The sequence below is a fragment of the Ciona robusta genome, chromosome 6 (genome assembly GCF_009617815.1).
Source record: "Ciona robusta chromosome 6, ASM961781v2".
In the NCBI taxonomy this organism is placed as follows: Eukaryota; Metazoa; Chordata; class Ascidiacea; order Phlebobranchia; family Cionidae; genus Ciona; species Ciona robusta.
The window spans coordinates 3,246,321-3,258,349 of NC_143240.1; the positions used below are offsets into that span (position 1 = coordinate 3,246,321).

The window sequence follows — 12,029 nt, forward strand, 5'->3', positions numbered from 1 at the left end:
GCGCAGGAAACGTTTTGAACACGCGTTATAACACGGATGTTTTGTTTCATACACCTCGGGCCCGAGTTACCATATATGTAACTTTGAAAGTGATTATTTTTCCAAAAAATTTTAAATTTGTTACCGATAATTGACACACCACATATGTAACTTTGTTGGTAATTATTTTTTGAAATATTCTAAAATATTTTTACATTCATTTCTGTCAATTAAGACACTTACCTAATCTTTTATCAGCGTCTTCAGCCGTGTTGGAAAAGATAACAGACCGTCCATAGTAGCCTCCATTTGGATAACCATTGGATATAAAGGCAGCATTCCCCTTATAACAGCATGTAAGGCCAGAAGTGTTGGTTTTACGGACATTAGATTGGAAACATCGGGGACCTAAAATTTTGGGAAAAATACAGTTTATTTTGACCTCAAATTTGAAATTAGCTTAGGTTTTATATTGGCTCCGAAAAATTTAAAATGGAGCATAAAAAATTATTTGGTAGGGTGGGGTAAGATGGGACACCTTTAGCACATAATATTCAAGTATCCTGATTGAATTTTGAACGCTTAACAACGGTCTAAGAAAGTCGTGAGGATACTGTATAATTTAATAATTCTTTTTAATGTTTTGTTTACTACAAAAAGGGACAAGAAAATAGAATGAAACGATGTCTCATCTTCCCCCACAGTGCTACATATTAACAAATATAACTTGTTTATCATGCTGTTAACATTAAATATACTTTTGAAACACAGATGGCATGTTAAAAATACCAGATACATTTTAAATCTATAAGGGATTTTCTGTAAACTTTTAATTTTTAAGTGCAAGTTTAAACTCAATAGAAAAAAGACAGAAGATTTCTTTTAGTTCTAAACAATAATATATGAAATATTTCTGTTAAATCAAAATTAAAAAAAGTAATAAAATCATAATGCTAACCTGTCCATTGTCGAAGAGACATTAACACATCAGAAGTAACGACTCCTTTCAAGGGTGCTGGTCCCACTCCAGCGTGGGGTGGCCATATTGGTGTGGTAACAAAGGATTTGTCATAAAAAGCGTTGAATAAAGTTGGCGGGCATGCCTGGGAGAAAGGTTTGTTAAAAGTTTTGCAACACTTTGGTATGTCTGGTGTATAAAAAGACACCCATGTTATAACTTGACAGTGAACATGAGGTGTATGAATACACCATGTGTGTCTGTCTGCTGTATAAGAAGACACGACACCTATGCTAAAAGTAGACAGTGAGCACCAGATGTGTTTATAGTTCATATGTAAAGTTATAGTTTGACAGTGGACATGAGGTATTAAAACATTTTGTGTGTTTTGTTTACATAAAAACACATTTTTAACTTAACTAACTGGACAGTGAGCATGAGGGGTATGAATCACTATGCGTGTTTAGTGCGTACAAGTACACTACAATTATGTGTGTATAAATACACTACCACAACAACTAAGACCTTCCTACACCAATACAAACAAAACTTACAGTTTTTTCCACCCATGTTGTAGCATTTGGTTGGTTGTCATACCAAGCTTGGCAAGCAGCTTCAGGAGTTTGTGTCATATCACTTGTAGCATCATCTGTTCGCATTATGAAGACTCCTTTCTTACCTGGAATTGAAATTAAATCGGTTTATTTGTAAATTGGAGAACAGAAACAGAAGAATGGTTTTAATTTTTGGTATTCTTTTTAGTTTTAGGTTTTTCTTGCATTGGAAGAGCAAGAAAGTTGTAAATTAGAAATAGGTTACCATGTGTATTTTGCCATAATGTGATATTACACATATAAATATATAAAGTGTATCTATGTGCATAAAGTGTCTACTAGTGTAACGTTAATGTAAATTCTATACTTGCCAGTTGTAACCAAAGTATATTTTAGAAAAAGTTATGAAGCACCTGTATTTGCAATGATGTGTAAGAGTCAATTGGTATAACACTACTGTAGATTGTAATACTCCATACTTGTAACCAAAGTATTTATGAAGCACAAGTTATGACGTACCTGTATTTGGTCCCACAAAGAGATCTGGACGGTTGGGGTTACTGCTCGTTGTTACAGAATGTGTGAAACTCTTTTGAGGGTTAGCGTATCCCACTTTGCCCCGGTAGTTCATAAAATTACGGGCGAGCATGTCACTGTAAGATGTCAGTGCAAAAGAACGTATCCCATCAGTGGCGTATAGGATTTGAAATGTAAGGCCCTGTTAATACAAATATATGTGTGGCTGATAATTTAGACAACCCATTAGTGACCACTGAGGTTGGAGCAATTGCCGTTAGGTGTCTTGCCCAAGGACACATTCACCTAAAATGGTAGCGACGACGAGGCTTAAACCCATTACCTCTGGTTTAGAGGCAGGCACGCTAACCAACTGAGCCACAACGCTAGTAATAGAAAGGATAATTAAAATCTGTATTTATAAACGGTGGAAGTGACAAAATTAACTTGTAATAATTTGATTAGTGCAGAAGCTAATTAAAATCTGCATTTGTAACTCCACAGTTTAAAAATTATACTGTTACTCACTTCTCCTGTTGTTGCAAAGAAGATTGGGTGGTAAGGAACGACGCTGTATGTTAGTTTGAACACTTCTTTGGCTTGGAAGTTTAAGATAGGTTGTTCTGTTACGTTCACTTGGCTTCTTATAGCATTGTTTACCATTGCAAGAAGTCGATCACCAGCTGTAAGTATTGGAAAGTTTTGTATAACATACAATAAATAAATGAATGTAACTTACTTTATCTTTGCGTGGCCTGAAAACGTCAGTCGTTATAACATGGGTGTTCTGTTTCATACACCTCGTGCCAGCTAACAAGTTACCATGTATGTTACTTTGTAGGTGAATATTTTTTTGGGGGAAGTTTTTGTTTGTATGTGACTGATAACCTGGACAACCAATTAGTGACCACTGGTTTGGAGCAATTGTCGTTAGGTGTCTTATTCAAGGACACAAAGGCCCTGTTATGTATTTAACTAAACACGTAAGCGCGCAAGGTGTGTCAAACAGGACACCCGTTTGGTATAGTCTATCATTGCCCGCCACGCGAGGTTAAAAAAGTTACATTTATTTAATAAAAACAACAAAACATACAACATACCAGCATTGGTTTTGCCCATTATAATATGCTGGTAATAAATAGGGTTGTCCTTTGGTTGTAAACGTGACCAGAACCCAGCTATAAGGCCATCTCCTGTTGTAGATGAAGTGGACAGGTCTGCAGAGATGGAGTTAGCATATGCTGACTGTGTTCTTGAACCAGAGGATGGCTGTAGTACTAATACACCATTGATTGTCCCATATATCCTGTAAAGAGTAGTAGTTTTATTGAGCAAGGTATTCCAAAGCTTACTTCTATTCTATTCTGTAAGGATGAAGTCCTACAGCATAGTATGCGATGCTACTCTGTATGTGTATACACTATTATAAGCGTAAAATAATAGGTGTCTAAAATGACTTGTCACCCATGCTTTTCAGCCATGTTTATCACCCCAGGTTTATATGTAAACAGCTTTTATTTTGCTGTTCAGTGTCTATAGAAACAAGCAGGGCCTAAGTATAATGTATTCGCCACATTAATCAATGAGGAATATTAGTGTGACTGTATTTCAGCAATATCACCCCAGATTTAGATAAAACTAAAAAAAGATATGAATTGCATACAACAGGTTTACATTGTATCATAGTTTAACAGTACAGCTGAATGAATGAATGAATGTAACCTACTTTATCCCCGCATAACGGCGGGGTAATGACAGTCATTATAACACGGGTGGTCTGTTTCATACACCTCGTGCCCGCTTACGAGTTACCATGTGGATGTATGTGACTTTGTGGGTTATTTGGGTTATATTATGTATGATAATTTGGACAAGCCATTAGTAACCACTGGGTTGGCTGCAGACTAACCTGTAGTATGTTTTGTTTCCAATTACAAATCCAACTTCACTTGTTACTATGTTGGAATATGAGCTTTGTTCCAAGGGGGAATCACCAACAGCGATACCAAACGGTTGCACTAATTGCTCTGTGAAGAAAATAAAATTAACAGTAATCTCTCAATGCATTTGCTGGTTAATTCGTAAACCTCATGCTCACTGTCATAACATGGGTGTCTTCTTGTACACCAGACACTCACGGTGTATTCATACACCTCATGCTCACTGTAGAGTTATAACATAGGTGTCTTCTTATACATCAGACACCCATGGTGTATTCATACACCTCATGCTCACTGTTAAGTTATAACATAGGTGTCTTCTTATACACCAGACACTCACGGTGTATTCATACACCTCATGCTCACTGTAGAGTTATAACATGGGTGTCTTCTTATACACCCGACACACATGGTATATTCAAACAAAAGTTTAACATTAAGGCATACAAAGGAAATATACACAGAAAATAAATACAGAATAAAACATTGCTTTCTCATTACTCACCAATGCAAACTGAGCCATCAATGGGTCCTCCAGATGGTACTACGAATCCAGTATTACACGTGCAAATGAAACTACCATTAGTGTTTGTACATGTTGCATTTATACTGCAGGAGGCTTGGCCATTGGTGCATTCATTGACGTCAATCTGTTTTGTTTAAATATTGTGTTACTTCTGCTACCAGGCATAATGTAATATACTTTTTAGGAATCTTCTGGTATAAACGTTAAACAAAATAAATATTTTTAAACAAAAAGAGCTAGAATAGTTTATAGTGGTTGAATATCCAGTTACAAATGGTATCTTTTATGTTACGAAATATCAGGCAAAATGATATTTCATACTAACGTACATTTCTAGCAGAGGCACTTCACATCTCTTAGAAAACCAGGGTACTTTTTATTTATTACTTTTAATCGACGCAATATCTCTAATTTCCCGTTTACTGTGCTAACCCAGATTATTCATATGATAAACCATTAAATGGTATGAAGGCACTTCCTGTATACTTAAGTTAGGGGTCTTTAATTCCTAGTAACTGTTTCGAACTTAAACACATCACACCAATACCACTTACATCACACTTTGGACCAGTATAACCTGGCTTGCAGTCGCATTCAAAACTACCCTGTGTGTTCCTACAACTGCCACCGTTCATACACATAAGGTTTGTGGTCACACAAGCAGAAGGACTGAGAATTGATGGCACGCAACCAGGTATGATAACTGTCTGGCCATGGGCCAAGCACTCATTAACATCTGGGGGAAAAGGTAAGTCAGATAATGGTGTTTATTGTTTACGTATGGTAAATTATAAAATTATGCTGTTAGGATACATGGGTGTTTGTACACCTCATGCTCACTGTTAAAGTGTTGGGTTATAGCATGTGTCTCCATATACAACATGCACACTTAAAATGTGTGTTTTCTTATATACACATGGTGACTTTATACAACTTTTGTTCTCTGTTTAGCTATAACATAGGTGTCTCTTTATACACCATACATACATTGTGTATTCTTACACCTTATACAAATTACAAAACACTGTGTTACCTTCTGTGCATTCTGTGCCTCTCCACCCTTCATTGCATTCGCATCTGTAAAGCTTGCTTGTTGTAAAGTCGTCCACACAAGTTCCATTGCCACACTTGGAAGCACCAGTGTTACATACACTCACTGCTTTGTCACAGCAGAAATCTGGGGCATGAGCAGCAGGTGCATAGCCGGAGTTACATGAGCATGTGTGTGTAGTGGCACCGGCAGGATTAAGGCAGTTCTGTAATTTTGTATGGACCATAATTAAAATAAAGAAAAACTAAAAAAAATATCGTTGCTACAAGACAAGCTAAAAAATAAAACAAAACATTACAATATGGGAAAGGCAAAAAAACACCTAGCAAGTGTGAAAAAATAGAAAAATGAGACAGAACCTAGCAAAAAAACTGAATTGTAAAATGTGAAAAACAGAAAGAACCTAGTATAAAACAGAATAAAATGTTTTTTACTTGCTCGCAGGAGTGCGGGCCAGCGCACTCATTGATAGTCGTACAAAATGTGGTGAAGCCCAAGAAAGGTTCATACCCTTTGTTACATCTGCATTGTCCATTCCCGGCAGCATCAATATAGCATGAGCCGCTTATACAACTGAAAGAAGAACACGGCTGTGTGGCTGCAAGCAAAGATTATGTAAGAATAATAATGGAGACAATAATTCTGGAACTTATTGTTACTTATTCAACTTTGTGTCATAACGACGGTCGTTTTAACACGGGTGTTGTATTCCATACACATCGTGCTTGCTTACGAGTAACCACAAATGTAGTTTCATGTAACTTACATTAAGCAAAGTCTACTAAAATATTCCCCATATATGTCAACTGTCAAGGTTTTATATAATACAGTTTCCCAGCCAAGTAAATGTTAGGAGTTAAAACAAAACCTACATAAACAAGTTGTGTTATCAGCTTGAAGGGTGAAACCTGCATCACAACCACATGAGAAACCATCACGTGAAGTGATGCAATTTTGATCACAAGGATGATGGGTGTACTTGCATGCATCAAACACTGAAAAAAAATAAACATTTTTATGCTGCTTCTATTTATATAGATACATACCTACATATTTTTAAGGTGCTTCTATTTGAATAGGATACATACCAACATATTTTTAAGGTGCTTCTATTTGAATAGGATACATACCTACATATTTTTAAGGTGCTTCTATTTGAATAGGATACATACCTACATATTTTTAAGGTGCTTCTATTTGAATAGGATACATACCTACATATTTTTAAGGTGCTTCTATTTGAATAGGATACATACCTACATATTTTTAAGGTGCTTCTATTTGAATAGGATACATAAATGTTTGAACAAGAATCATATGAAATAAAAGGACTGATGGTGTTGTTTTAAGTGAAATATATATATATATTTTTTAGTACACTAATCTAACCCTTGGACTGTAGCTTTTTTGTTCTACATTTCGTATCACTGAATTGAGTTATTTCTTTTAAGAATCATCTAATTTTATGACCACTAAATCAACAACAGATTCACATTTCAACACAATAGGAATAACTTTTTTTAGGTGGATTTATTTAGTCGGTATTTTAAGTGAAACACTTTAGATGGTTTTGTGTGAAATTTCCAACATATTACATACCACAGTCTGTGCCAGGTATAGCTCCAAAATCAGAATATCCACAATTACAAGAACATGAGAATGAACCGGGTGTGTTAACACATGTAGCATTACTGTGGCAGTTGTTTAAGCCATTTGTGCATTCATCAATATCTGAAAAAAAAAACAATAATAATTAAGTTGCTGATAGAGATCAAAAGGCTTACTGTAGCAGGTCATGCCACTGTCACTTTTAATAAATTATACCTACAGTAAAGTTGAGGCATTAATATTTTGTTTGTGTTATTGGCCACTTGGGACAAACTATATTATAGCAATAGGTCGGTCAAAAAATAGGTGCAAATTAAATATTACAATACTGTACACTACTGCTACAATTTATTTCCATATAAATTGTATACAATATGCCATCATGCTTACCAGTGCACACTCCACTAACTGAGTTGTAACCACTAGCACATTTGCATACAAAACTTCCAACAGTGTTTATACATTCTTCTGTCACAAGGTTACATGGATTCCTTTCACATTCGTTTATATCTGGCAAACAATATTGATTTCTATTTGTTTTAATGGTATAATTTTCAAAAGTACAAACATATTCCTAAAATAAGACATTCCCCAAAATTATTAAATCTTGGGTGGAAAATAACAAACTACAGGACATTCCTAAATCATAGGATATTCCTCACACTAAAGGTTGTAGGCTCCAGTCTAAATGACTTTGCTTTCTATTGTGCACTATCCTTACAAAAACACATACCCTACCTAAACAAAGCCTATCTAACGACGCCTAACCTAAACCCCCAGCCAAACAACACTTAAGACAAAGAGCCTCTATCGGTCTATCCAACTATGGTTATACCCCAGCCGAATATAAAAAAATCCCACTTAACTAATTTAAAGAGTATTTATAAACGAAAACCGTACCTGAGCAGTTGAAGCCATCACCGGAATAGCCTTGGTCACAAGCGCATTGGTAACTACCAACAGTATCGGTGCAGTTCGCAGATCCATGGCACGGCAATGCAAGACATTCGTTAATATCTGTAGGAAAAATACATGGATAACTACCGCATCAATTTAAATATGTGCTTATTGCTTCAATATGTGTATATAATGTGAAAAATACAAATTTTGTGTTCTAGTAGAGCTGTAATAGTTGCGGTTAACTGATGTATAGCAAATTTAAATTAGGCATGATTGTCGCCAAATTTTCCCGCCCCGTATCAATAACTATATCAAGCGGTTGGTGATAACGTTTTTTTATCGATTAGTGGGGAGTTTCTTGATCAAAGGCTTGATGTTATACAAAAATCGTGTATATTGTGGAGAATAGATTCCAGGGAATTTACTAAATCCAAATTTTTAATTTAAATATATAGCCAGTTTTGAACAGACGTATGTAATTTACTCTATGTTATAAAACAAAGAGATTAAAATCAATCTCTTTGTTATAAAATACATACTTTCGCAGTTGACTCCTGTTCTGTTGTAACCAGGTATGCAAGTGCAAACGAAACTGCCGTTAGTATTTGAACATTTTTCTATTGCGCTGCAGTTGTCTCTGCCTGTTTTACATTCGTCTATATCTGAAATATTCAAATGAAAACTTGTTATACGGTCCTATGGGTTATAATATATATAGTAGGGTGGGGGAAGATGGGACACCTTTACCACATAATATCTAAATATCCTGATCGTGTTTTAAACAATTACTAACGGTCAATGGGAGTCATAGTCATATAGTTTCATAATTTTTTGAATGTTCTTGGTTTAGTACTAAACGGGGCGAGATAATAGAGGCAAAAAGTGTCCCATCTTCCCCCACCCTACTGTAATACAGCCACGAGTCTAACTTCTGGATCAACTGGTTCGTGAACGTTTATATACGCTTCTGGTTTGCACACTTTACTCAACCCGCAAGGATACGTTTTTATAATCCTTTATATATTCTGTGTTTACTACGGGACGGGGAAACAGACTGAAAAGTTGTCCCCTCTCCCCCCCACCTTACTATAGGCCTACGTTATGTTCAAGAAAGCATGGTTAAATTCGACAGTAGCGTTTGTGTGGAATACCTATGCATTGGAATCCATCGCCAGTGTATCCAGGCTTACACGCGCATGTATGGCTACCAATGGTATCCGTACATATCGCTTGGGCATGGCATGGGTTGGATTTGCATTCATCCAAATCTGAAACAAAGGTAGAATTAAAATACAACCTAGACTGTGAACTGTAGCTACGAAAAAGTGATTTGGATTAACTGGTAACCTACACTATTTGTTTTTAAAAGTAACTTATCTGCCGTAACAAGTAAAGGTTATTTGGCAGTTTTTCGGTCGCTTTTCAGTGCAAAAGAACGATTACAGTGAATGAACAAACGTCCTGGGTATACTTACTGGTGCAATTGCCTCCCGTTCCTGTATAACCGGTCTTACACAAGCAAACGAATCCACCGTCTGTATTGACGCAATCTTCGTTAGCTACGCAGGTATTGGACCCATCGGTGCATTCGTTGACATCTGCAGATTGAACAGGCATATGAACATCAATAATATCCAAAGAACTTAAATTTGATAATGCCTGGCTTTGAGTATAAGTATGTCCTATGTCGGACACGTGATGTATGAAACAGAACACCATACAGACTAAGAATAATGTCTTTTAACGATCGTCGTTTAACCGTTAGTTTAATAATATACAAGACATTGGAAATATAAACGTGAAGTTACTATTAAGAGTTCAAAACTTAAACCTTGACAGATGTTATGTGTCAAGTTCTTGGCGAATCCTTTCATACAGATACATTCAGAACTGCCGTTCAAGTTGTTGCACCTTTCATTCAGACTACAGCGAGTTTTGTTAAGACCACATTCGTTGATATCTGGTGTAATACAAATGGTTAGAATTTGTGACTACTGTGGCACAGGGAAGTATTTTATTACAAATTAGTAGGTTACATTAATCGGTCCCATTCAATGCAACACACCGTCTTTATCAAGGGTAAAAGAACACTCTATCGTAAACCCTAAATAAGAAGACTTGTATAGCCAAATTAATGTTGTTTTAGAAAACCCGGATAGCCTATGTAAGATTATACCTATACAACCCGCTTCCAATCGTTCAAAGCCAGATTTGCATTTGCAAGTAAAGTTACCAACTGTGTTGTTGCAGTTTTCGTTGTGTTTGCAAGGAGAAATTTGGGCTGCACATTCGTTAACGTCTAAAAACAAAAGTTTTATTAAACGACTGCGATTGTATTGACTATATTGTATAAGTGTCATGATCAAAATGTGCAATTATTTATTTACCACAGCAACCAAATTCGGTTGGCATATTTGCTAACCTTCCTTTTATAATATCAAAATTTGCAAGGCATAAATAGCTTACAAAAGCTTCGTTAAAATTGTTGAACATAATTGGTACTTAATTTTTCTACACACATACCTTTCTACATAGGCCTATACACACTCTAATATAAGCTATTTAAAGTTGTTGGGTATACTTGGTACGTAACTTTTTCCCTCACACAAACGTACCTGCGCAGACTCCAGAGATGTTTTTGGCAAACCCGCTGACACATTTGCAAGCGAAAGTACCGTTAACATTGACGCATTCTTCGTTGATAACACAAGTGTCACACACGTTCACAGCTACAAAAGTAAGTGTTGGTTTATAGAATCAAGTAAGCCACACTTGTTAGAGTTCAATTAAAACGGAAAGTATTAGTTTATATACTTCAGCTAGATAATTAAAGCAGAAATGTAACTCACGGTCGCATTCTCCGGTTGTCTCATTAAAGACAAATCCTTCTTGACACTGAAATGAAGTGTTGGTTTAAAAATGTTGATAACGTTAAAGGGTAAGAGTTAAAAACTCATTTACATTTACCATTGGTGGTGGGGGCGGTGGAGGCATGGGCGGTCCTGGCTTGTTTGCCTCTTCGTCAAACACATAGGGAGGGGGTGGTGGTGGGGGCATAGGTGGTGAAGGCTTTGTGCTTGCTAATACCTCAAACGATTGAGGCGGTGGTGGGGGCGGTGGCAATGGTGGTGATGGTTTTCTGGTCGTTTGTCCCTCGAAGGTGGGGGGTGGAGGCGGTGGGGGCATAATCGGTGGGGCTGGTTTGGTGCTCAGTGGTTTCTCGAAAGTAGGGGGCGGTGGTGGCGGGGGCATAATCGGTGGGGCTGGTTTGGTGCTCAGTGGTTTCTCGAAAGTTGGGGGTGGTGGTGGCGGGGGCATAATCGGTGGGGCTGGTTTGGTGCTCAGTGGTGTCTCGAAAGTTGGGGGCGGTGGTGGCGGGGGCATAATCGGTGGGGCTGGTTTGGTGCTCAGTGGTTTCTCGAAAGTTGGGGGCGGTGGTGGTGGGGGCATAATCGGTGGGGCTGGTTTGGTACTCAGTGGTTTCTCGAAAGTTGGGGGCGGTGGTGGTGGGGGCATAATCGGTGGGGCTGGTTTGGTGCTCAGTGGTGTCTCGAAAGTTGGGGGTGGTGGTGGTGGGGGCATAATCGGTGGGGCTGGTTTGGTGCTCAGTGGTTTCTCGAAAGTTGGGGGCGGTGGTGGTGGGGGCATAATCGGTGGGGCTGGTTTGGTGCTCAGTGGTTTCTCGAAAGTTGGGGGTGGTGGTGGTGGGGGCATAATCGGTGGGGCTGGTTTGGTGCTCAGTGTTGTCTCGAAAGTCGGGGGTGGTGGTGGTGGGGGCATAATCGGTGGGGCTGGTTTGGTGCTCAGTGGTTTTTCGAAAGTCGGGGGTGGTGGTGGTGGGGGCATAATCGGTGGGGCTGGTTTGGTGCTCAGTGGTTTCTCGAAAGTAGGGGGCGGTGGTGGTGGGGCATTAATGGTGGGGCTGGGGTCCTGACGAAGTTGTTTTCGAAAGTCGGGGGTGGTGGTGGTGGGGCATTAGTGGTGGGGCTGGGGTCCT

The 12,029-nt window shown here is 38.0% G+C and overlaps 1 protein-coding gene across 1 annotated transcript in view; it reads right to left on the reverse strand.

The window, feature by feature from the left end:
• The window catches only part of LOC149734994 (uncharacterized), a 33,908-nt gene extending 21,901 nt beyond the window's left edge, over nt 1-12,007 (reverse strand). Inside the window, exons 1-23 of the mRNA XM_089880215.1 lie at nt 11,000-12,007; nt 10,882-10,927; nt 10,648-10,761; nt 10,209-10,331; nt 9,864-9,992; nt 9,508-9,630; nt 9,184-9,300; nt 8,572-8,694; nt 8,033-8,149; nt 7,523-7,642; nt 7,124-7,255; nt 6,397-6,519; nt 5,959-6,122; nt 5,507-5,729; nt 5,028-5,209; nt 4,453-4,597; nt 3,917-4,034; nt 3,108-3,313; nt 2,536-2,690; nt 2,011-2,209; nt 1,492-1,616; nt 938-1,082; nt 223-387 (exon numbers count right to left, since the gene is read on the reverse strand). Coding sequence (XP_089736341.1) covers nt 223-387; nt 938-1,082; nt 1,492-1,616; nt 2,011-2,209; nt 2,536-2,690; nt 3,108-3,313; nt 3,917-4,034; nt 4,453-4,597; nt 5,028-5,209; nt 5,507-5,729; nt 5,959-6,122; nt 6,397-6,519; nt 7,124-7,255; nt 7,523-7,642; nt 8,033-8,149; nt 8,572-8,694; nt 9,184-9,300; nt 9,508-9,630; nt 9,864-9,992; nt 10,209-10,331; nt 10,648-10,761; nt 10,882-10,927; nt 11,000-11,878 — 3,973 coding nt within the window. The 5' untranslated portion in view covers nt 11,879-12,007. The remainder of the gene's footprint in view (nt 1-222; nt 388-937; nt 1,083-1,491; nt 1,617-2,010; nt 2,210-2,535; nt 2,691-3,107; nt 3,314-3,916; nt 4,035-4,452; nt 4,598-5,027; nt 5,210-5,506; nt 5,730-5,958; nt 6,123-6,396; nt 6,520-7,123; nt 7,256-7,522; nt 7,643-8,032; nt 8,150-8,571; nt 8,695-9,183; nt 9,301-9,507; nt 9,631-9,863; nt 9,993-10,208; nt 10,332-10,647; nt 10,762-10,881; nt 10,928-10,999) is intronic.
• Nucleotides 12,008-12,029: the final 22 nt, after the last annotated feature.